Source organism: Heteronotia binoei, chromosome 1, assembly GCF_032191835.1.
Source record: "Heteronotia binoei isolate CCM8104 ecotype False Entrance Well chromosome 1, APGP_CSIRO_Hbin_v1, whole genome shotgun sequence".
In the NCBI taxonomy this organism is placed as follows: Eukaryota; Metazoa; Chordata; class Lepidosauria; order Squamata; family Gekkonidae; genus Heteronotia; species Heteronotia binoei.
The window spans coordinates 253,117,985-253,143,718 of NC_083223.1; the positions used below are offsets into that span (position 1 = coordinate 253,117,985).

General features: G+C 44.7%; 2 protein-coding genes across 6 annotated transcripts in view; both read left to right on the forward strand.

The window, feature by feature from the left end:
• The window catches only part of ARHGEF2 (Rho/Rac guanine nucleotide exchange factor 2), a 205,905-nt gene extending 196,487 nt beyond the window's left edge, over positions 1 to 9,418 (forward strand). For all 5 annotated transcript variants that reach the window (XM_060253329.1, XM_060253339.1, XM_060253357.1 and 2 more), the window contains 7 exons: positions 746 to 850; positions 1,260 to 1,327; positions 2,388 to 2,429; positions 2,584 to 2,634; positions 4,622 to 5,044; positions 5,587 to 5,779; positions 7,239 to 9,418. In XM_060253329.1, coding sequence (XP_060109312.1) covers positions 746 to 850; positions 1,260 to 1,327; positions 2,388 to 2,429; positions 2,584 to 2,634; positions 4,622 to 5,044; positions 5,587 to 5,779; positions 7,239 to 7,351 — 995 coding nt within the window. In that variant the 3' untranslated portion in view covers positions 7,352 to 9,418. The remainder of the gene's footprint in view (positions 1 to 745; positions 851 to 1,259; positions 1,328 to 2,387; positions 2,430 to 2,583; positions 2,635 to 4,621; positions 5,045 to 5,586; positions 5,780 to 7,238) is intronic.
• Positions 9,419 to 13,607: 4,189 nt separating this feature from the next.
• LOC132587846 (tyrosine-protein kinase Fer-like) overlaps positions 13,608 to 25,734 on the forward strand; it is a 31,684-nt gene continuing 19,557 nt past the window's right edge. Inside the window, exons 1-4 of the mRNA XM_060260235.1 lie at positions 13,608 to 13,694; positions 19,601 to 19,813; positions 21,970 to 22,098; positions 25,088 to 25,141. Of these exons, the coding sequence (XP_060116218.1) occupies positions 13,617 to 13,694; positions 19,601 to 19,813; positions 21,970 to 22,098; positions 25,088 to 25,141 (474 nt within the window). The 5' untranslated portion in view covers positions 13,608 to 13,616. The remainder of the gene's footprint in view (positions 13,695 to 19,600; positions 19,814 to 21,969; positions 22,099 to 25,087; positions 25,142 to 25,734) is intronic.

Genomic DNA, 25,734 nt, shown 5'->3' on the forward strand with positions numbered 1-25,734 from the left:
GCGGGGTGACATGATAGAGGTTTACAAGATAATGCATGGGATGGAGAAAGTAGAGATAGAAGTACTTTTCTCCCTTTCTCACAATACAAGAACTCGTGGACATTCGATGAAATTGCTGAGCAGACAGGTTAAAATGGATAAAAGGAAGTACTTCTTCACCCAAAGGGTGATTAACATGTGGAATTCACTGCCACAGGAGGTGGTGGGGGCTACAAGCATAGACAGCTTCAAGAGGGGATTGGATAAAAATATGGAGCAGAGGTCCATCAGTGGCTATTAGCCGCAGTGTGTGCGTGTGTGTATAATTTTTTTTTTTGGCCACTGTGTGACACAGAGTGTTGGACTGGATGGGCCATTGGCCTGATCCAACATGGCTTCTCTTATGTTCTTTTGTTATGTTCTTATTGCTTATCTAAGCACGTACATATCCATAATGCTACATTTTTTATCTTGCCCTTCCTCCGGTGAACATGGTGGCTTACAGTTCTCCCCTTCTTCCCTCACCCAGGTGGAAATACCTCCTCTCAGAGGACACCTGCTATGATGCATGTCCTCTTCACCTAGAGAGATTATTTTCCTGTGAAGTACTATGCTATTCATGTACAACTTTATACAGATATAATTGAAGCCTCGATGAAAACTCATACAGTTAGTCAATTAGGATTTCTTTAATCAAAGCTCTAATGATAAATGTGCATGTCTTCCCCCTCCCTTCTCTCTCTTTCATTGACAAATGCGTGCATAGTGGAATTTCTGAAGGATTTGTTTGTGGGACCCAGCTGGGATCGAGACCAAAACCACACACATGATCCAAATGGTTGTTCCAGCCCAAACCCCAATAACACTACAAGTATGAACAGCTATATTCTTCCAGACTGAAGTAACCTTTTCCCCTATGTGCAGATTCTCCTTTGCAAGACTGACTCCCACCAGTAGGTGCTTTTGGGGGGGGGGGGGAAGGGGGGCGGAGGGGAAGGTGACACAGTATAGCCTGCTCTTGTCAGATCTTGGAAGTGAAGCAAGATCGGTATTTGTATGGGAGCCCACCAAAGAAGGTTGTGGCCCTCTGTTTTTCACTTGCTGTAAAGGCCCTTGCTGAGATTGCCATAAATCAATTGCAACTTGATGGCACTTAAATATGTATATAGGCTTTATTGGGTGGGGGGGGGGGAGTCAGAGGATAGAAATCAGAGTGGGGCAAAGGAACTTGGAAAGGGATTCTGTCTTTCAGTTTAGTTTATCTTGTCTTCTTCCTACAGATGGGGAAACTGGAAGCATTAATGGCTCCCATGAATTCAACAGAGTTGAATCCGAATCAAACCAACGTGTAAGTCTTTTGCAGGGGGGATGGGGTAAAGGCATCAGCTCCTTGCCCATTTTTCTGTTTGCATTCAGAAGTCTAGCTGTTGAGGTATGAGCTGGGCTCATAAGCTTGAGCTCCAGTGATGGGCAGGAAGCTCTTGCAGATGGACAGAGGAATCCTGGAAGGAGGGCTGAGAGCCAGCTTAAAAAAACCTGTGTGTCAGGAATAGTTGGTTCTCACCAGCAGTGCCCACCATCTAAATACTCCGCATCAGATGTTCGGAAGTATACTCCTGAGCATGGATGTTCCATTGAGGTATCATGGCTTGCTGAAAATGTCAGCTTCTTTAAATGGGATTTGCTTCTTAGCCAACTCTGCCCTGCCCGATTAGCAGTGTTCCCTCTAAGCTGAGTTAGTGTGAGCTAACTCACAATTTTTTAGCCTCCAGCTCACACATTTTTGTCTCAGCTCAGGAAAAATAGCCCCAGAGCAAACTTAATTTATGCAGTAGCTCACAACTTTAATGCCAGTTGCTCACAAAGTAGAATTTTTGCTCACAAGACTCCACAGCTTAGAGGGAACATTGCCCATTAGCAGTAGATGTTGAATACATGAAGCTGCTTTATATGGAGTCAGACAGCCCTTAGTCTATCAAGTTCAGCATTAACTACTCTGATCAGCAGCAGCTCCTCCAGGGTCTCAGATAGAGAGTCTTGCACATCATCTACTACTCCATTTAAATGGATAGAGATGCCAGAATTGGACCTGGGACTTTGTACATGGAAAGTAGATTCTGTACCACTGAGCTGTGGCTCATCCCTGTTCTGGGGCACCACAGGTCAGTTCTGGGTAGATCCTTCAGTGACACACCTTTCGGCAGTAGAACTGAAAATTATTTACTGCCTGGAGTTAAATATAGTTTTTTAGGAGAGGGATGTGTTCACCTGCTCCCTGTAGACCTGAGGATCCATGACTGCCCTTCTAGATCAGACATGAGTCCAGTCTTGATACCTGGCCTCTGCAACGTTTCAGTCCATCTTTCCATGGGTAGCACATCTGACACAGTTGCATTGTGTTCTTATAGGATGGGAATGGAAACCAGCTACAACAGAAAGTATCACAGGAGGTGAGTGGCAAAGGATTGGAGTAAGATATTGGGGAGGGGTATTCTTTGACTGGGGGGTGGGAATAACAGGATCTGAGTTCTCTACTAGCCTGGAGGCAGCTTACAGCTTGTATGGTCCTGTTGGACTGACGGTACTTTCCTTCCACCCATCCAGGAGGTGCTGCAACGGCTCAGGACTGTATATTCTCTGCTTCACGGCTTGCAGGTGAGTGTGGCTTGAACCATGACCCCACAGGTAGGGCAGGATCCTGTTAAATTCAAATCTATATCTGTAGAAGATCCTGTTAAATTCAGATCTGTAGAGTTGCTCTCTGTGTGTATAAGAAGGGTAGGATGCATTCTGATACTGTTTCTAAATGAGGCTGTATAGGTTCTATGAACACAATTAGAATCTGATACAGATTTCATCTCTTTGAGTGAAAAGAACTACATAGTGAGCTAGCTGTAGATCAGCACTTGCCCTATTTTGAAAAGACAAACAAATTTCCATACGGAATCGAGCCCAGGGGATCCAGTACAGAGTGCTGATTTTGCTGGCCCTTGTGGCAGACACCAAGCCACTCTCCCCCTTGCCTTTCTCTCAGAGTTGGTATTACAAGTTGTCTTTTTCCTTTTCTTTTAAATTGAGGGTTGGAACAGGAATTTAAATGAATAAAGCTGTAGGGTACTGGGGGAAGCCTTTTTAATGTATTTAATATGTATTTAATTTTAATATGTTTGTAAATTGCGAATGTTTTTAAACTGTTGTTAGCCGCCCTGAGCCTGTCATGGGAGGTCGGGATATATATCTGATAGCTAGATAGATAGAAAGAAAGAATGTTCACAGCATAAATCCATGTTGGCGCCAGATACATGTATGATGCCAGAAAGGAGATCTTATCCCACAGCAGAAAAACCTTTGTCCAGTCCTGGAGATAGATGTATCTGTCTTCTTGTTTCATGTATGCCAAAATCTAATACAGAAGCAAAAAGCATCCCCTAGTGAGAGAATGTGAGCATTACAAAAGGACCAGACAGAACACCAGACAGAACACCAGACAGACTCAGATGGAACGGAGTGGAGATATTCACATGTTCCAGTCCAAGGGTGGTGCGTGTTTAAGCTGCATCTTAACCATGGAAAGACAGCTGGTTGCTATGTCTCCATTATGAAACTTCCTCCACTGAAGAGGCCTGATGTTGTTGAATTTTCAGTGGATATTGAAAATATTTTTTTGCTGCAGCTGGGGCTACTGGGTTTAGGTTGTATCAGCAGTAGCTGTTTGGTTCTGGCATTTATTGCAGCATTTTCTTCTGAGATTTTTTACATTTTTTAATTGGTTGAATGTACATTGAGCTTGTTAGACAAATAATTAATTTTTCTTTCTAAAACTTCCCAGTAGCATTCTCTACAATGGTAGCAGCACCTGAAGCATCACACAAGGATTAAAAATTGAATCCAGTTCATAAAACACCATAAATAATTGCAGGCCAGAGAGCGGCCATCAGAAATGAGATTAGATTGGTTAACAGGAGATTTAAATGAAACCACGGCAACAGCAGACTAGACTGCAGGAGCCTGGAAAGGCCTCTTTGAACAGCCTCGTAAATAAACAGAATGTAGTTGATAAATGTAGTAGCCTGAATAGTCCTGACTAGCCCAAGCTTGTCTCAGCTCAGAAGTTAAGCAGGGTTGGCCATGGTCACTAGTTGGATGGAAGACCATTAAGGAGAACAAGGGTTGCTGCACAGAAGAAGACAATGGAAAACCCACCTCATCTCCTGCCTTGAAAACCCCAACTTGATGACAACTGTCATTATTATTATTATTAAAGGTAAAAGGTAGTCCCCTGTGCAAGCACCAGTCGTTTCTGACCCATGGGGTGACATCGCATCACGTTTTCACTACAGATGTTTTACGGGATGGTTTGCCTTCCCCAGTCATCTACACTTTCCCCCCAGCAAGCTGGGCATTCATTTTACCGACCTTGGAAAGATGGCAGGCTGAGTCAACCCTGAACTGGCTACCTGAACCCAGCTTTTGCCGTGATTGAACTTGGGTCGTGAGCAGAGCTTGGACTGCAATACTGCAGCTTACCGCTCTGCACCACGGGACTGCTATTATTATTATTATTATTTATTATAATAATTATTATTCCATAAATACTGATCCTGCAGCTTCATCCTAATGGGCTGCTTTTCCTGCGTTCTAGGCAGCTGTGGCACATCAGGATACCCTTCTGGAGCTCCAGCTGCAGGAAGCAGGCGAGCGGCGGGAGAGGCTGATCCGCACCAATTCACGCAAGGAAGCCTCCTCGTCCACAGCAGATAAGCAGGCCACTGACCTCTCACTGCTGCAAAAGCAACACACACTGCTGCAAGAGGAGCTGAGCCGCTGCCGGCAGCTCTGCCAGGAGAAGACTCAGGAGGTTACGGCTCTGGAGGCAAGGCTGAGGGAGAGCGAGCAGGAGAGAGCTCGGTTGGAGCGGGAGGTGGAAGAGACCCGTAAGCAGGCAGTGGCCCTGCGGCCACCTGGGACGATCGTGGAAGCCATATGGGCACGAAAGGGGGCAGAGCCCCGGAGACGCAGCTTGCCGGCCGGTGATGCTCTGTACCAAAGCTTCACTCCACCTCAGGTAAGGTGTTCACTTTGGGCTGGGGGAAAAAATCCAGCCAGTGTCTTAGGAGCAAGGCTGCAAAGATCAGGGAAAGGATGCTCTGAAGTGTGTGGGTGGAGTGACTCTTGCAGCTGTGTTTAGTTTCTTTAGCCTTCTTCAGCCACTTTCTCCATGCACAGTTCTGCAGCCAGAAGATCATACCATTGTAAAGCAGAAGGCTACACCAATTCACTGTAATTTGACATCTGCCATTAAGTTGCTTCTGGCTGCTGTCAGCCCTTGCCTGCTGGCACTCTGTTACTGCAACTGGGATGTGACTGGGCACCATGGGAGCTCTGCCATTGCTTCTGTCATAAGCCTGTCAGTGTCTACTGCTCTCGTGGTTTTTGCCAGCTATTTGTGGATAAGGCAAGGGATCCTGCTTCTTCTTAGAGGAACATCTATAGAAAAACTGGAAGGGTTTTCTTTTTTGTGTGCAAAGACTGTGCCTTTTCGAGACCACTTTGTCATTCTGAAACTAAATCCAGACTCTCACCTTCACTCTGCAATCCTCTTCTCAGCAGCAGAGCCGAGGAGGTGACCCTCTCTCCCCCAGCTGCCTCACATTCCAGCGGACCTTCATCAATTGCCAACGGGATGAGATTGGCTACCATGGCATGCCCAACAGGCTTCCAGAGGGTGACCAGGACTTGGAAGTGCTGTCGGAGGAAGAAGGCGTAGAAATCCAACGTACTCCTCCTTCTAGCCCGCGAGGTGGGTTTTCTTTGCAGCAAGCTACTGTCTTATGGAGGCAACTCTGAGGGAATTTTTTCAGGCTCCTCAGAGAAATTCAAGTAAAATTTAATTCACTACCATGTGAAAACCAGGACTGCTTCTTATTTTGCAACATGCAACCCTAGGTTTGTGTTGGGGTGAGCAGCCTCCAGCTAGTGGTGAAAGGAGATAAAATCTATTGCAGGTATTTTTGGCCTTGAAGTTGCTGGCCAGCCCATTGAGCACCATTGTCCCCAGCTTACACCATGTCCCTTCCAAAGAAGCAGACATGAAGTAATATATGTTCCAGAAGAGTTCCTTTGAGCATGTACCAAGTGCCACCGAACAGCTGTAACCTCTCCCTGCATAATTAGACTTAATGAACAGAGAGTTTCCTTTGAGGGCAAATGACAGAGCTCCATCCAAAGCACAGCCCCTGTCTGTCTGTTTTTAGAAATTAAGCTCTGCCCCCATATCTCTTGTCAAAATTTTGAGCACACAATGAAGGTACTTTTTTGAGCACACTTACGCAGGTACTCTCTATAGTTTATCTAGCAGACCGGACCTAATTGTACTCGCTGTCTTTAGCCAAGTCCTGAATTGCCCTGGAAACAAGCAGAGGGATATAATAGTTTAAACCTGGCTGCATTTTTCAAGGCTTGAACTGTTGCTTTATTGATAGTTTTTACGCAACTCCCGTATGGATGTGATGTTTTTCTTCCATGAAAAAGTGTGTGAAAAACATTGCAGTCATACAGAGCTGAAATTTAACATTTCAAGAAGAATTTCCTAATACAAATTTCCTTGTGAAAATTAAAATTCCTTTCTTCCAAGCTTCAGTATGTTTCCCCAGTTTTATTATTTCTTATTCAGAAATACTGTTGGGTTTGGAGGGTCTGAATTTAAGGCACTAATTTGGGGCTATTTATCAATGTTAAAATATGAAATTTTGCAACTGGGAGATGACGTGCACAAGAAACGGGCTTTGCCCCCTCTATGGAGTTGGTGGACTTTTTCACTGATAGACTTCTTCTGTGATTGTGTTTTGTAACCAGCTGCTATGCTGGGAACATTACTGTATGTTTAAATGTTGTTAAGTCTTTGTCACTAAAATATATGTTTGTACACACTTTGGTGTGATAAGAAGTATGTTTCCAGTGTTGATTGTATTGTTCCAAGTGTTCAAATTTGGCTGAAATATATCATTTTGTTGGGTTTGGAGTGTCTGAATTATATTGAAATGTATCAGAATGTAAGAGATACTGGTAGGCTACATGGGAAAGACCTAGAAGCAAGATTCTAGATCCTGATTGCTTCTGTTGGCAGATTGTTCCTATAAAAATCCCAGCTGTATTTTGCATCCTATCATAAATGTATGCTTGGGGGAAGCATTCTTCTATTCAGGAAAAGAACTTTAATAATCCAAATCAAATTCAACAATGTTTATAACTAATTTCAGATTTCCTGAAGATGCAGGAGATATCTGATTTTCCGAAGATGCAGGACATTCCAGAGGAGGTTGAAAGCAGCCAGGAGCTGAACGTTGGAGATAACGGTGCTTCTTATAGTTAGATTTGGGAGTGAGGGGGGGACCATCCCCATACCTTCCTAAAGCCATCGGACAGGGACTGCCCCCCCTGCCAGAGACCACCACGTCTCCAATCAAAACCACAACATGGAACTTCAGGGACCTGGAAAGACCACACCAAACTAACTTTGGGTGGGTGGGAGTGAGCTTAGTGGAAAACCACGTCCTGAGAGTGGGGGAAGGGACAGGGAACTGAGCCACAGCACCCCACGGGACCACTGCTTTGCGGCCTTTATAACTCCTCATTGACGGACGATGGATTTGGAATTCTGTTGTTGTTCTTGTTGTTGCCCTGCAGGTTCTCTTTCCAATTCAGACTAGGGCGAGAGGGAGTCAGGTACCACAGATGCCTACTGTTGCCTCTTCTAACCCACCCACCTCTCCCTGCCCCACTTCCAAGCAGTTTAATTTATTTATTTTGGGGTAGGGAACAGGAGGAAGCTGCCCCCTTCTGGTGAAGGATATATTTAAATTATTATGATTATTTTTTTTTTGCTTTTTCTTGGGACTCTGTGAATACACAGGAAAGTCTTAATTTTCCTGGTAATCCTCTCCAATTTAAGAGCAAAGAGGGAATCTGTCAGACAAGATGACTCCAGGTCACAGCTTTCTTACACTATACTTGTGCCAACACTATGGAGCGGGGGTGGAGCTTGTGTGTCCACCCGTGTTCAAGGGTGGAGTTTAACCCTGCAAGCTGCTCCATTGCTGGTCTGAATAATTTAACTGAGGGGCCTGGTTGTTTTGGGATTCTGTATTCCTTTTGATGGTCTACATAAGATATTTTTGACACACCTTTGCAGTGAGGGGAAAAAAATGCCACTCAGAATGCACGCCACCCTGGGGAGGAACTTTGTCTGCTGTGTTAACAGAAGGAGAGCAATCACAAATCTCCCAGTTGCAAGCCCTCTTTAAGATTGTGCCTATGTTACAGATGTGTCAGTTGGTTTTGTTCCAGTTTAAATGCCATGTGTGGTTTTTCCTCTTTCAACAAAAGTTGACAACTGCAGTAAGGTCACAAGGCTGGTGACCTTGTGGAAGGTGGAATTCTCCACAGTTAAAAAGGTTGAAGCCCATGCTGCTGAGACCACTGTTCAAGGTCCTTTAGCACTATAATGAAATACCCTGGATTGTCTTTATAACTCAAAATCACAAGGCATTACTATTGGGGCAAGCTGTGGGAAGGCCTAGGAATGAAACTTTAAATTGGGAGGAGCATGGTAGTAACACAAGGTGGTACCAAACATCTGCTATGCATTGTGGGATTGCGACCCATAATTGGCCTTGCAAAATGCCATGTGCTCTTGAGATCTATGCCATACATGGCAAACACTTCCCCCTAGAGGGTGATGCTGGAATAAAAGTCCCCAACATCTTTGACATCAGTGTTTCCTGTAATGGCAAGAAATGGAAGAGGGGACACCACATGCAAGACCATCAGTTGACAGTTAGTGGAAAGGGAAGTCATAGAGCCTCTTTTCCTTGGCTGACAGAAGAGCCAACTAAATGGAAAATGGTGACTGGAAGGCCCCATCTGAACCTTCTTTGTGAAAATTATTATTTTAAGCAAAGTTGACAAGAAATGAAAATGCTCATGGCAGGAAAAATAAAAATTACAGTTACTTTCTTTTTACACCAAAGCTGGAGAATTTTTGTTTTCAAAAGATACCTGTCAAGAAAAAATATATATTAATCCAGGGATTCAAAAAGATGGTTCAGAGTGTATTTTGGTTCTTTTTACTGATGATTTAAGGACTTTAGACTGGGATTTTGGATTGTTTGACACAGGTGTGGACCACAGCTGCCACACCCACCAAACAGATGTCCTACATGTGCCTCATTGAAATCGGGGGTGGGGGGAGGAACAGCTCCTGCACAGTGGGCCTCACACTGGGGAAGCTCCCCTTGGTTCAAGCTCACTTAGATGGCCCATTGCAGGCTAGCTCCGGAGCCAATACATGTTGGGCAAATGTTCTACCAAGTGAGTGTGAATCTGATTTGTAAGATCTTCCCATTTTTATGCAAATAAAGAAACAGAGAAGTCCTCCTTAGCATGTCTCACTGCATGTTTCCTCAGAATTCTGAATGAGATGTGTGTGTATGTGTGGAAGCAACCCATTTCGGAAAGTGGATGCTTTGATATATAGAAATGCTGCTCCCACCTCAAAACAATATTTTTTCTGATGGCAAGCAGAAAATTATTACTCATCTGGAATAATAAAGCCAGATGGGCTTTTGTTTTTTTAATTTTAAGAACTGCACCATTCTAAACAGGGGGACTTTTTTTAAAAAAAGAAAAAGATATAATTTAAGAAGAGATCCTGCTGTGCTGATAAATAACATCTCTTCACAGAAAACATTAAATAAGAAGATTGAGAAAGCTACAAAGAACTCTTTTTTAAATTAACGATCAAACACTGATTTTTTATTTATATATATATATATATATATATATATATATATATATATATATATATATATATATATATATATATATATATAAAAGAGAAAAATGGTTTATTGTTTTTTGTTGATTTAACTGTAAATGGAAAGGGGAAAAAATTAATTAAACGAAACGAAACCAAGAATGTGTCCACATTGCTTTGGAGGGCAAGGGAGGACTGGAAATGAAAAGTGGGACACAGATTAGTGAACCTTGGGAAACACACACACCCCTATTTTTATTCATGTGTGTGATTTTTTCATCCCAATACTCTGTATAAAACACCTAAGGTAGCTTACAACTTTAGATTTTTAAAAAATTAAACACATAGATACAACCCCCTCCCCAACAGACCTTTTGGTATAAATAAACTACTGGCAGAAATGTATTAATAAATATTAATACTCTCTTCTCAATTTTCTCCAATGACTAGTCAAGGCAAGGAACCCAAACTTTTGTTGAGCCAGGAAATTCCAGACCAAATGGCAGACTCTTGGGTTATTGGGTGACAGTTCTGTGGGCCAGTGCACGATGGACATTTCCACAGTTTTCCAGTTAACACTGAGACTGAATCAATCCCTCTGGATCTTTTTGAACACTGGGAAAGACGGCAGGTTGTTTCTGCAGGCTTCAAAGTGGAGGATGCATTGCAGACACTGGGATTTCAGTGGCTGACATGTTTCTTGCCTTATACTAAAGGGCCACAACTGCCTTGCTGAAAAATACATCTATGTCACTGCTTTAAGCCCTAGATATGAAACAAGGTCGGCCCCCTAGGACATCTTGTCTTGCCCTTCAATTTGGGCATAAAGCAGCCCATAAAGTGAGGGACCTTTTTAGTCAGGGAAATGGAATGGGGTGGGAAACCCCATGATCACACATAATCTGTGAACATAAAGCTGAGGCCTGGTGTACATGTGCAGAATGAGGCAATAGTGAGGTGGCAGATTGCAGAGGTGATAGAACAGTCCCATTTTTGTTAATACTTCCCTGTGTGAAAATCCCCCCCCCCATGAAATAATTTCACTGGGTAGAAAGGTTGCAGTCTAGTTCTTCACATTCTGTGCTAATTTCCTCAATACTGGAAATTGTTAATGTAAGTGGACTTTAAAAACCCATGATCCTTCCACTACTGTTTGAGATGGTACAGTCTGTTTGCCTATAGTCTGCACTAACTAGCACAGTCCATTTTGTCACCTCAGTCATGAAGACTCATGTTGAAATAAATGTTAAGGGTGGACTTTTGTTTCATCTAGACCAAGTCTGTGTGGTAAGAGAAGGCTGAAATATCTCAGAATAATTTTTCTGCTGTTGTCTTTACTCTCTTATGAGAAAAGTGGAATCCAAAACCGGTTGTTAATACACATTAATTTTAAAAGCCCTCAGTGGCGCTGTTCTGACTACAGAGATTTTAAATTAAAAAAAAAAATTCCTTTCAAATTTAAATATTAAATGATGGAATTCAGTAGTATTTGAATAGCTGTCATCCCTTGGTAAACAACAGATATGAAGGAGCAATAGCAGTCAACAGTCTATGTATTTTATTTAGTTGAATGTTGAGTCCACCCTTCAGGGGCCTCCAGGAGTCTAGCCAGTGAGCTAAAATATAAAAACCGCAGAAACCAACTAAACCGTGTTGGCTGTCAAATGAAAAAAGCCATTACATGTCAGGGGTTGGTGCCTGCCATCACTTGTCAAAATCCAAAACTTGAAATCAATAATGAAGTGTCAAATCCAGATGTTGGCAGATATTAGAATATTCTAGATAGCATACAAATTGAAGATGTGGACACTTTGTTCCTTGCACTAAATTGTATGGTGGATTGATTAGAAACCCGTGAAGAAGGCAAGCCCTCTGTAGCAAGCTGCTCTGCCAAAGTCCACAGAGAATATAATTAGACTCTCCTGCATTCCAAAATACACGATTATTGTGACAATAAATCTTTCTGGAACTCTCTCTCAGCACAAAGTGTTCTGCTGTCCTTCATAACTTCACCTCCCCTCAAAAACAATGTTGCAAATGGATGCAGGGCGAGACAAATTAGGCGGGGGGGGGGGGGTCATCTTTGAAAAAAAAAAGGAGGCATAAATAGTTGAGGTGTGTTAAGTTAAACTGAGGGAAGGAACATTGGGAAATGATAAGACAGGAATTTATAAGGACACAGGAGGTGAACAGAGCAAATATGGAAATTTTCTCTTGCAAGGTGCAAAAATCCAGGGTTGTTGAGCAGTAGCTGGTTTACAAGCAGAATAAACTTGTTCACACAACACACAAGTAACCTTTGGCACTCCTTGCCACAAGATGTTTGGGCAAGGAATTCTTTTCATTGTCAAAAATAAAAAAATTACCTTTCTGGAGAGTAGCCATCTTGGTCTGCAGTAAATGAGCTAGATTTGAGTCCTGTGTAGCACCTTAAGAGACCAACAAGAATTTGGGTTTTCAGATGTCAAGAGTCAAAGCGGCTTTTGTCAGCGGAGTCCTTGTACACAAGCCAGACAGTGTGAGAGGTGTTGCAAAGAAAGAACTTGGAATGCAGAGATAAATGCAAAAAATAAACCAGCTTGATTTGAAGAAAGCTTTGGGGGCAGAAAATTGACACCTGTAGTGAGATAAGAAACCTTTGTCTCTATTCAGTCCAACTCCTCCAGGGGTCCCTTGTCCTGAATTGTCTGTTTCTACCTCACAGATTATAGTGCAGAAAGAGAATATTTACAAAGTGCAATGCAGAAGCCTGAACAACAGGCCCAAACCCAATCTATCTACCAAGTTAGTTTGGCTTAGGAACCATGAGAATGTGTTGCAATACAGGGAGTTCTGAGTGCATTTTTGCCTCCCCTATGAACTCACTATAAGGTCTCAGGCAGGGCTTTTTTTGAGCAGGAATGCACAGGAATACAGTTCTGGCTGGCTTGGTGTCAGGGGGTGTGGCCTAATATGCAAATGAATTTCTGCTGGGCTTTTTCTACAAAAAGCCCTATGTGAAACAATGGTGACATCAGGGGGTATGGCCTAATATGCAAATGAGTCCCTCCTGGGCTTTTTCTACCAAAAAAGCCCTGGTCTCAGGCAACCCTCTTCCACTTACCCAAAGCTTAGGGTTGCCAGGTCTGGGTTGGAAAATACCTGAAGACTTTGGGGGTAGATCCAGAAGAGGGTGGGGTTTGGGAAGGGGAGGGGCCTCAGCATGGTCAATACCATTAGGGTCCACCCTTCAAAGCAGCCATTTTCTCCAGATGAGCTGATCTCTGCCAGTTGTAAAAGCAGGAGATCTCCAGGTCCCACCTGGAGCTGGTAACCCAACCAGAGTTGCAGTACAGGGATAACAATACATAGCTGCCTACCTGATTAAGCTTACATACATAAAAAGCAGTTTGAAGACTTGGGGAACATTTTATTTATGTAGGCTCTTTGGAGGATCACAGCAGGATAAGGTATGTAAAGGATATGTTGTGTAAATGCTAACTTACCTTACAGGTATGTGAGGATAAAATGGAAGAAGGGAGAATGATGTATATACCACAGAGTTCCTTGGAGGGCACTGGTATAATAATGTATCAAACAAACTTGAAGTTTTTACTGTATGCTTTCGGCTGGTTCTAGTGACAAGAGTTTCATAGAGAAAAACTGTAGGGGAAAGGAGTTAAACAATAATAATTCCCTATTGGCAACATGTTCCTTTAAATGAAATGTTTTGTCATGTGACTCAGTGATGTCAAATATCTCTGAGGTCATAATATTTCATTGTCTACCATCCAAACAGACACGACTGAGTTTTCATCTCTGGCAGATTTTTTTAAAATTGCAGATGGAGTGTCTGCACAGCCATCGGAAATATGCTTGGAGTGAAAATCCTGACAGGATTCGTCCCATCAGGCCAATCCGGGTATAGCAAGTATGATTCAAAGACAATGTTTGCTTTCTTCCAGCCAGTTTCACCATGATGGCTCCCAACTAGAGATGTAAAAATTCTGGATATTTTGGAGCCATTGCAAGGGGACATTTCCCGCCCCCCTCGGGAAAAGACCAGAAATTTTGGGGAGGGGAATTTAAATATATGCAATACTTACTGTCATATAAAACCTAAACTAATTTTACTGCTTTAACAACGTAAAATGCATTATTTACAACTTACTTGACATAAAAATTGCAATATTTGACACTGTGGCTGGAACTGCCTGTCCCGCATTGGGCTTGTCAGCCACCAGCGAGCCTGCAGCAGACATGGACTACTGCTCCTTTCTTAAATCTTCGTTCGCGAAGTCAAGCCGAGAGAGAGAGACTTGACATAAAAATTGCAATATTTGACACACCTATGGAATTTAAAAGTTATAAATGCCTTATAAATATGCAATACTTGAGACAAAACTTCAAGCAAGCTGATGCACTCTATGTCATTTTAGCATATGTACCTTAATCTTTGCTGGTTAGAGAGAGCTAAGTTCTCAACAAAACAAAACCTACGTGCAAGGTAGGACAATAAACTACTTTTTTCACCTAGAAGGGATGCAACAGCTGAGAAGCAATGGAAGCCCTGCATGCTCCCCCCCACAAAGACTGGATACCCTTCTAGGTGCATATTGGATCACACTTGTACAGGCCTGTCACAGGGATCTCTTTTAAAACCCTCTAAGTCAGAAGGTTTCAGAGTGCTCAACCCCCTCTTCTCACTAGCCAGTTCCTTCCCACCTCACTGACATGTGCCAGGGTGGAGCCAGTGCTCCTTCCTTCAGTCCTTTCTTCACCTGTCACATGTCAGCCGGGCTGAGCTAGCTAACCCATGAAGAGTTAGAACATAAGAACATAAGAGAAGCCACGTTGGATCAGGCCAATGGCCCATCCAGTCCAACACTCGGTGTCACACAGTGGCCAAAAATTTTACACACACACACACACACTGTGGCTAACAGCCACTGATGGACCTCTGTTCCATATTTTTATCTAACCCCCTCTTGAAGCTGGCTATGCTTGTAGCTGCTACCACCTCCTGTGGCAGTGAATTCCACATGTTAACACTGCACCTCAAAAAAGATATTATAGCATTGGAAAAAGTGCAGAAAAGGGCAACTAGAATGATTAAAGGTTTGGAACACTTTCCCTATGAAGAAAGGTTAAAATGCTTGGGGCTCTTTAGCTTGGAGAAACGTCGACTGCGGGGTGACATGATAGAGGTTTACAAGATTATGCATGGGATGGAGAAGGTAGAGAAAGAAGTCCTTTTCTCCCTTTCTCACAATGCAAGAACTTGTGGGCATTTGATGAAATTGCTGAGCAGTCGGGTTAGAACGGATACCATCTCAGTGGACAACTCTGATCCATTACCCGGTAGAAAAGTAATAGCTAACCCTTCATCTCTTTGAGATGAGTCCTCCTCCTGATGAGTTGGGGCTGAGCACAACAGTTATGGGTAAGTGCAGACCTGTCTTTGAAAGCACTGAACACATTCAAAATCAGAACTTATTTCATAGGATTTTTTCCCAATATCCCCCAAATTTCCCATTTTTTTTCACTGAAGAAATGAGGTAAACAGCCTTGGAAAAATGGGGGGGGCGCCTTTCCCCCTCAGATTTCCCCATTTTTTCCCTGGGTCTTCGCATTTCTATTCCCAGCCAAAGAATCCTGGGAACTATAGTTAGGTTCATTAACAAATACCTTATTCCCCAAATGAATAAATAAGTCCACAGTTGTTTGGATACAGTAGTTGTAAATGAATCTGTTTTAAACCATTCATCCCCCCAAGTAGTTCATCATTTACTGAGCACATGGACTCTGTAAACTGCCACCGGGTGGCACCAGTGTACAGGATGCCAGACATATTTGTTTAGCCCAGAGGTGGCGAATTATAGCCCAGACAGTGGTTATTCAGCTTGTAGGAGCTTTCCTTTTGGCCCTCAAGCTGCTAGAAATTTCTTCAGGAGTGCTGGCCCTCGGGGCTGTAGCACTGGCTAGTGGGAAGATGCTCCTTCAAATGACCATTGAGAGTAGCAGGAGGGCCACATCTAATTCACTAGTTTATAAAGCTAGCCCTCCAAAGTGGGCTGACTCTACAATGCCATCCTCCAGGTGAGGCCTGGACTTCCGGAATTGTGTCTGGTCACCAGACTACAAAGATCTCTGGAGAAAATGGCAGCTTCAGAGAGTATACTCTATGGTAGGGGTGGCCAAACTGAGGCTCAGGAACAACATGTGGCTATATTGTGTGGCTCTTGAAGCCCCCACTGCCCTATCAGCTGGCTTGGAGAAGGCATTTCTCTCTTTAAATCACTTTGCCAAGCCTGCTGGCAGCTTAGAGAACACATTTAAAGCTGCTTTCTTTCCATCTCTTCTTTCCCAATCTATTTTTCTTCTTTCCTACCTACATCTGATGTTCATGTCTCACAGCTCTCAAACTTCTAATATTTATTCTATGTGGCTCTTGCATTAAGCAAGCTCTGTATCCCACTGAAGTCCCTCAGTCTTGGATTTGTTAACCTTAAAGGTAAAGTCCCCTGTGCAAGCACCAGTCGTTTCTGACTCTGGGGTGACGTTACTTTCACGACGTTTTCACGGCAGATTTTTTACGGGGAGGTTTGCCATTGCCTTCCCCAGTCATCTACTCTTCCCCCCAGCAAGCTGGGGATTCATTTTACCGACCTCAGAAGGATGGAAGGCTGAGTCAACCTTGAGCTGGCTATCTGAACCCAGCTTCTGCCAGGATCGAACTCAGGTCGTGAGCAGAGTTTAGGACTATAGTATTGCAGCTTTACCACTCTGCACCACAGGGCTCTTTGTTAATCTTAGTGATTCTCAGATGGGGCTCTCGGATTGACCACCCCCCCACCCAAGTTAAACCAAGGTCTGCCTGAATAACATATAAAAAAGAAGAACGAGGGTGGGGTTGTAGAGCAAAAAAGATACACAGGTGAGGGGCAAGGATCTGCTCCTCCCTGATTTGTTGCATCCATGCAGCTACTGTCTTCCCCAGATGGGAGGTGACCTAATTTAGTATTGCCAGTTCTGGGCTGGGAAATTCCTGGAGATTTGGGAGTGGAGCCTGAGAACAGCAGGTTTTGGGGAGAGGAGGGACCTCATAGAATCTGAGCTGTTTCCCTATGGCAAGTGAGCTCAGTTGTTATTCTGGAGCTCAGTTGTAATTCTGGGAGATCTCCAGGCCCTACAGGGAGGCTGGCAACCCTAACCCCACTTATGGTACCCAAACTCATTTGAAGACAAAACACTTGTGGGGGAGATACCCTCTGGGGAGAAGGGAAAGGCTAACACTCCCCGCTTGCAAGTTTCTTTTGTTCTTCAAATCAGACCACCTCCATATTTTCTAGAGTCAGTTTGGTGTAGTGGTTATGCACGCACTCTAATCTGAGACAACTGGGTTTGATTCCCCACTCCTTCACATGCAGCCAGCTGCATGATCTTGAGTCAGTCACAATTCTTTCAGAGCTGTTCCTCTCAAGAGCAAATCTCAGACAGCTCTCTCAGTCCCACCTACTTCACAGGGTGTCTGTTGTGGGGAGAGGAAAGGAAAGGAGATTGTAAATCGCTGAGACTTCAAGTGAAGGGTGGGATATAAATTTTATGGTGATTTTATTGTAATTCTATTGTGATTTTATTATTATCTATATTGAAGTACTCCAACTTGAGCCCCCATGGGGGAGTGGGGGGAATATAAATAAACTAATAATAATAAATCCAATCTCCTCCTTCTTTTCTTCTTCCTGATGAAGTCTTGAATGGAAACGGTCTGCTTCTATAACCACATCTGAGGATAGAACAGTACAGCAGGCAGCAATAGGGAAAGGAGAGAGACTGACATAGGGAATGGCTGTATCACTCTTTCCCCTTAGCCTGTTTTCTGGCTAAAGGTTGCCACCCTAGTAGCTTAGGGGTGATGATTTTTGGCAGGAAAACAAGGTAAGAGTTAAATGATTGCTCAACACACATGTGAGCTACAGGTAGGGCCTGGAAATTTCCCCAATTGGGAAAACTTCTGGAAATTTGGGGTAGAGCCTGGGAAGAGTGGGGTTTATGAGGGGAGACCTCAGCAGGCCATAATGCTATTGAATCCACCTTCCAAGCAGCCATTTTCTTCAATTCTCTGTCATTTGGAGATAAATTGTAATTCTGGGACCTCATAGAATCTACTCTCCAAAGGAACCATTTTCCCCATGGCAAGTGAACTCTGTCGTCTGGAGGTCAGTTGCAATTGGCAATCCTTTCAAGAGCACAAAACATGCCAGGAGATCTGCTTTACAGATAAGGATGTAGAAATGCATGGTTTATTTTTGGTTTTGTGTGCTGTTTCGTGCGTTATCACTTTGCCCAACTTCATTGCCAGTGTTTCTGATTCATTTCTGTCTTTGAGCCATCTTTGCACTATTTATATGACATTCATATACTAAAATAGCACACTCCCCCACCCCACAAAACTCATTAGTTTTAACAGGGAAACGACTGGTGTGAGGAAACAGAAAATGGCACAAAAGTAATGATTCACACAGGGGGGAAACAAAATACAGGGATTTTTCAAGTTGGATGGGTAGGATTGGGAATTTGGGTAGCAACCTCGTCTACAAGTACATGGCAGTGCTGTCCATTTGCTCTTCCGTTCTCACTATGTAGAGCTTGAAACCAGCCTTGCAGACACTCTTCTTTCTGTTCCCTGTCCAAGTTGCCTACCCTTGCCAGCTCAGGGTTGAGAAATGCTTGGAGATTTTGGAGTGGAGCCTAAGGAGGACAGGATTTGGGGAGGGAAGGGGCTTGAATGGGGTATCAAGCCATAGAGTCTATTTTCCAAAGTTTTCTCCAGGTCAGGGGTGGCCAAACTGCAGCTCAGGAGCCACATGTGGCCCTTTCACACATATTCTGTAGCTCTTGAAGCCCCTACCACCCTATCAGCTGGCTTGGAGAAGGCATTTGTCTCTTTAAATCACGTATCTAAGCCAAGCCAGCCAGTGCCGGATTAAACCCTTTGGAGGCCCCTAGGCAGTCAAAATCTTGGGGGCCTTTCGCAAATTATCTCCTAATACGTTTTTAATTTTACCAACCAACAATTTTGATAAACCGATTTTATTACCCAAAACAAACATTAAAACAACCAGGGAAAACCAAGAGCCAGTTTGGTGTAGTGGTTAAGTGTGCGGACTCTTATCTGGGAGAACCGGGTTTGATTCCCCACTCCTCCACTTGCACCTGCTGGAATGGCCTTGGGTCAGCCATAGCTCTGGCAGAGGTTGTCCTTGAAAGGGCAGCTGCTGTGAGAGCCCTCTCAGCCCCACCCACCTCACAGGGTGTTTGTTGTGTGGGAGGAAGGTAAAGGAGATTGTGAGCCGCTCTGAGACTCTTTGGAGTGGAGGGCGGGATATAAATCCAATATCTTCTTCTTCTTCTTCTTAAAGGCGTGGGGGCCCATAGGCCGGTGCCTACTTGGCCTATTTGTTAATCTGTCCCTGAAGCCAGCCCAGTAACTTGGAGTATGCATTTAAAATTAAAGTTGCTTTCTTTCCACCTCTCCTTTCCTCCTTCCCCCTTCCTTCCTTCCCTCCCATCCATTCATTCATCCATCTCTCAAACATTTCTTATTCTATGTAGCTCTCACCTTAAGCAAGTTTGGCCACCCTTGCTTCAGGTGAACTGATTTCTGTCACCTGGCAATCAGTTGTATCTCAGGAGATCTCCATTTACCATCTTACTACTCTTACCTGCATTTGTGGTCTACAAAGTTCTGTCTCCCAAAATGTTTGGGGAAAACAAATTGCCCAGGCAGTAAAACTTATCTGGATCCTTTTCCTCTGTTGCCAGCTGCCCCCGCCAGTGCCCTTGATCCCAGTGGCACAAAGACCCCTTTCTCAGCAGGACTGGTTCCATGGCTCCCTCACCCGGCAAGAGACACAGGCCCTGCTGTCCAGTGAAGGAAACTTTTTGGTGAGGGAGAGCCAAGGCCAGCCTGGAGGATATGTCCTGTCAGTGATGAGCGGAGGACAATGTAAACATTTCATCATCCAGTGTCTGAAGGTAAGAGCTTGAAGTGCTGCTTTGGATCTGAAGTTCCAATGCTCCAGGACTGCATGTAGTGTTGGGGAGGAACCAGATTAAAACCAAAACCATTTGGGATGAGAAAAGGGCATTCGTGTGAAATATATGTCTTCTCAACAGGCTGATTGGATTAATTAAACCAAGCTTATTTTTCTCAATCTAACATTGGAAGGGCCTCTAACTCTACTTGCATCTGGATCGGGGCGGTGTGGCGGTGCTGATGTGGCGGTGCTGGTGTGGCGGTGCTGATGTTGTTAGACCTGTCGGCCGCGTTCGACATGGTTGACCATCGGTTACTGACCCACCGCCTCGCCGATGTTGGGGTTAAGGGGTCAGCCTTACAATGGCTCTCCTCCTTCCTTGAGGATCGGGGACAAAGGGTGGCAATCGGGGGCGAGCTGTTCCAGAGGCACACACTAAATTGTGGGGTGCCCCAGGGAGCAGTTCTCTCACCGATGCTATTTAATATCTATATGCGCCCCCTTGCCCAGATTGCCGGGAGGTATGGGCTTGGGTGTCACCAGTATGCGGATGACACCCAGCTCTATCTGTTAATGGACGGCCGACCTGACTGCGTCCCAAAGAACTTAGACCTGGCTCTGCAGGCTGTGGCAACCTGGTTAAGGCTGAGCGGGCTGAAATTGAACCCAGCGAAGACAGAAGTCCTTTGCCTAGGTCGGGGTGCTCTGGGAGGGAAAATACCTCTCCCTGTCTTCGACGGGGCGCCGCTGAAAGCGGCGTGCCGGGTCAGGAGCCTGGGAGTTTTACTGGAGCCTTCATTATCAATGAAGGCCCAGATAGCAGCCACTGCCAAGTCAGCCTTTTTTCATCTGAGGCGGGCAAGGCAGTTGGCTCCCTTCCTGGAGCGTCGAGATCTGGAAACAGTGATTCATGCAACGGTCACCTCGAGACTGGATTACTGTAATGCCCTCTACATGGGGCTGCCTTTGTGCTGAACCCGGAAGCTGCAGCTGGTGCAGAACGCTGCTGCTAGATTACTGTTGGGGCTCCCAAAGTGGGAGCACATACAGCCGGGGCTGCGTGAACTGCACTGGCTGCCAGTTATATACCGGATTCGTTACAAAGTGCTGGTTATTACGTTTAAAGCCCTATATGGCCGAGGACCTGCCTACCTTAGGGACCGTCTTTCCATATACGAACCCCAGAGAGCGCTGAGGTCAGCTGGGAAGAACTTGCTGACTATCCCCGGGCCGAGAGAGGTAAAGCTTCAGAGCACCCGTGATCGGGCTTTCTCTGTTATGGCTCCATGCCTATGGAACCAGCTTCCGGAGGATCTGCGGGCCCTGCGGGAATTTGAACAGTTCCGCAGGGCCTGCAAGACCACCCTGTTCCGATTGGCCTTCACCGATTAAGGGAAACTGCTAGTGAAACCTATACAATATTAATTTTAAAGATTTTATTGATTTTAGAGTTTTAGTAGAATTTTAATTAATGTGTTAATTAGTTATGTTCAAATACCTTGTAAAACTAATGTATTGATTATGTTGTTAGCTGCCCTGAGCCTGCTTCGGTGGGGAGGGCGGGATACAAATAAAAATTGATTGATTGATTGATTTTTTATAAGAGAGGGCAAAGAATTGTTTACCCCAGAGGGTTCAAAACCCCGCAAATGAAAACAAACTAACGCTTAGATTTACAAACAGATCAGATTGTTGGCTTGTAAGCCTATTAAAAATGTTCCAATAGTATCCGTCAAACTTTTCTGTTCAAGTTTGGCTTCTCAGTTGCCCAGGCCTGGTTGAGAGATTCCTGTCCCAAGCTCCAAGCTCCAACCCTTGAAAAACTGAGGAGAGGGGGAGAAAAAAAATGGCCTCCATAGAGATACTCTAGAAATTTTCTCTAGTCTCTATGGTCTCTATGGAACTCTTAATACAGCCCTGTCTGGTACCACTGCCAATTTACATCATCCACCAGAACACTTGATTTCTCCAAAGCTGTCTCATAATACACCTGCTTGTTTTTCTTCTGTTTTATTGGTTCATTTGGCCTTTCTTTCCAATAACACTGCCAGATGGTTCCACTCTGGATTGAGTCCAGATCTTGAAGCATCTTCAATAAGCACTCTCCTGGCATCTCTACTCTACATTTCTAATTATGGGCATTCTTCTCTGCAGGGTAGGTACTATTTTGAGCCAACCGGCCCCAGCTTCTCCAGCATCCCTCAACTGATTCACCACCACTTAAAAACATACCAAGGGCTCACGACAAGATCCCCTGCACTCTTGCGCACTCCTGTTGTACGAGTAAGTCAGAAGAATCTCATCATTCTAAGGAAAAGAAATGAATTCAAAGTGTCAAGTTTCCATGTTTGTTAGGGTTGCCACTTTCCCACTACCCGCAGGGGAATGCCCACTGATACTCCCCTATTTCCTGCCAACCCTTATTGGGGAAGCACGGGGAAAAAGAGGAGGCAAAACAGAATTCCGATGCTGTGATGTCACTTCTGGTAATGTAGCCAGAAGTGACATCACCACATTATGGGAAACTAATATTCATCCAGAATTTTATGGTAAAAAACCAGAAGTTGTCAGAAGTGATGTCATGGCATCAGAAGGTTGCCATTTTACCACAGAGTGCTGGGTGAATGCTATTACAGGTGGCCAATGGTAGCTCTCCAGATGTTTTTTGCCTGCAACTCCCATCAGCCCCAGCCATTGACCATGCTGGCTGGGACTGATGGAAGTTGTAGGCAAAAAACATCTGGAGAGCTACCATTGGCCACCCCTGAAATAGTATAGCATTCTGTGATGTGGTGATGTCACTTCTGGCCACATAGCTGGAAGTGATGTTAGAAGACTGCTATTACAGCACATTTCACCCTTGCCAGTCTACCAAGAGTTGCCAAGGGCTGGTAATTTTAGTTAGGTTTCAGACCAGTTGCCATGCTCAATTTATTTGATTTTATGAAAATGTTTTGTCTCAGCTTTTCTACCCTGCTGGGACCTTCAGTGGCTAGCCACAAAAATCAATGGGAAGAATGAAATATATTGATTTTTTAATTCAGATTTGTCCGAGGAGCTCAGGGTGGCATTGAGAGACTCTTGCCATTTTGGATTTTTATCAACCCTGTGAGGGAGGCTAAGTTGGAGGGGGTTTTGTCATCTTCTGGGCATGGGGCAGGTTCACTGGGTGTGTGGGGAAGAAGGCACTGTGAATTTACTGCATTGTGCAGGGGACTGGATTAGATGACCCTACAAGTACCTTCCAATTCTATGATTGTTTCAAGTCACCCAGTGACCTCTCCACACATTATAGAGGACACAGGTTGGGACTACATCACGCTTGGAGAGCAGGTATCAGCCTTTCCCCTTACACAATTTTCTCAAAACGGTTGCCAACCCCAGCTTGGGAGTTTCCTTGAGATTTGAAGGCATTACCTGGGGAGGGCAGGGAAGAGAGCTCAGCAGGGAAGTGATCTCATAGAATCTGCCCTCTGAAGCTGCCATTTCCTCCAGGCAAATTGAGTCTACCCTCCAAAGCAGCCATCTTCTCCAGTATCTAGTTACCAGATTCTGCTATCTGTACTACTTTTTGTGAAGATGCAAAAATTTGAACCCCAGGCCTTCTGCAAGAAGTTCTACCACAATGCCTTTCCCCAAACTGCAGCCAGATTAAAATAGATATTGGGGGGGGGGGGGGGGAGTTTGATGTGATCAAGTCTGCTCCTCTAAAATATTATATTTCTAAAGATGTCAGTCAACAGCAAGCATCACTTCAGCTTCTTGTTCAGCTTCTCTCTGCATTCATCGGTTTTTTTCAGGCTCACTTATATCTTTTGAATATTGAACCTGAAAGCTGATGTGTGATTTAGTAATATTAAAAAGGTAAAGGTAGTCCCCTGTGCAAGCACAGTTGTTTCCTACTCTGGGGTGACATCGCATCACAACATTTTCACGACAGACTTTTTAATGGGGTGGTTTGCCATTGCCTTCCCCAGTCATCTACACTTCCCCCCACCCCCAGCAAGCTGGGTATTCATTTTACCAACCTTGGAAGGATGGAAGGCTGAGTCAACCTTGAGCCAGCTACCTGAACTCAGCTTCTGCTGGGATCGAACTCAGGTTGTGAGCAGAGAGCTCAGACTGCAGTATTGCAGCTTTACCACTCTGCGCTACGGGGCTCCTTTTAGTAATATTACATGACGTATAAATCTGTAGGAAATGACTGATCTTTATCTCATCTTTGTGCTCTGAGATTAAACCCTCTCAATGCATTATCTGTATCACCTGAAGTGTCTAAGCACACAATATGCTTTCATCACATCCTCCCTGAGGCCTGGCAAGCTGACATACAATGTGACTTCCTTGCTCAGATCTTGGTTACCAAGTGCATAGAGTCCCAATTTGGATTTGGACCATTATACATAGAGAAGGTGTTTTAACAGAGATCTCCTGGGATTGCACCTGATCTCCAGATGACAGGGATCAGTTCTCTGGGAGAAAATGGCTGCTTTGAATGGTAAACTGTATTGCAGGGGTGGCCAAACTTGCTTAATGTAAGAGCCACATAGAATAAATATCATATGTTTGAGAGCTACAAGATATGAACGTTAGAGGTTTGAGAGCCACAAGGGAGGGGAGGGGAGGGAGGAAGGAAGGAAGGAAGGAAGGAAGGAAGGAAGGAAGGAAGGAAGGAAGGAAGGAAGGAAGGAAGGAAGGAAGGAAGGAAGGAAGGGAGGGAGGGAGGGAGGGAGGGAGAAAGGGAGGGAGGGAGAAAGGGAGGGAGGGAGAAAGGGAGAAAGAAAGAAAATAAATAGTGGGGAGAGGTAGAAAGCAATTTTATCTTTAAATGCATTTTCCAAGCTACTGGGCTGGCTTGGCTTAAATAAATGATTTAAAGAGACAAATACCTTCTCCAAGCCTGCTGATGGGGTGGTGGGGGCTTCAAGAGCCACACAGTATGAAGGGGCCACATGCGGCTCCCAAGGCACAGTTTGGCCACCCCTGCTGTATAGCATTATACCTCGTGGAAGTGCCTGCCTTTCCCAAACTCCACCCTCCCCAGGCTTTACCCCCAAATCTTCAGGAATTTACGAATTCACAATCAGCTAGGACAACTGAGACCTTGGAGGAAATTGCAATTTACCCTGCCTTCCCCAAGCCCTGACCTTCCTAGGCACCTCCCCCCCAAATCTCCAGGAATTGGCCACCCTCAGAACTGGAATGGATGTACAGTTTGGCCTGATCCATCAGGGCTCCTCTTCATGGATCGTTTTCTTTTCTTTTTCTGTAGGCAAAATGGGACCTCAGCCATGAGGATGTGATTCTGGGTGAGCTACTAGGCAGTGTAAGTGGCAGCCGGTTCTGAATGCTCCGCCTCTGTCTTCTAAGACGGTGGCCACCAACCTTTTTGGCACCAGGGACCAGTTTCATGGAAGACAATTTTTCCACAGACCTATGTGGGAGGGGGTTTTGCCACTCCAGGTTGCCCCCCCTGCCCACGCCACATCTTTGTCCCCCATGGGGGTCTTTAAAGGGGGGGAGACTGGGGCTGTTTCTGCCTCCTCCTCCCATTTAAAGACCAATATCAGCTGATTGGTGGAGGGGCTAAGGTTACAGCAACACTGCCCCTTCTGCTGGCCCAGGACCTGGGCAGATGAAAGAGGTGGTGGGACCTCGCTCCAAGGCTTCTGCAAGGGGAGGCAGCCTTGGAGCAAGGCCATGCCACCTCTTTAATCCGGGGCTGCTTTGCCTCACTCCATGGCCCAGTTGCTAGCAGGACATGGACCTGTACTGGTCCATGACCTGTGGTTGGGGACCCCTGTTCTAAGACATGCATTCACTGCAATATGTGAACTGGGCTAGGGAGAAAACATAATGAAGCAACTGACAAGAGGACCAGATCTGGCTCAAAGGCTGTTATGGGTCCTTCAAGTAGTA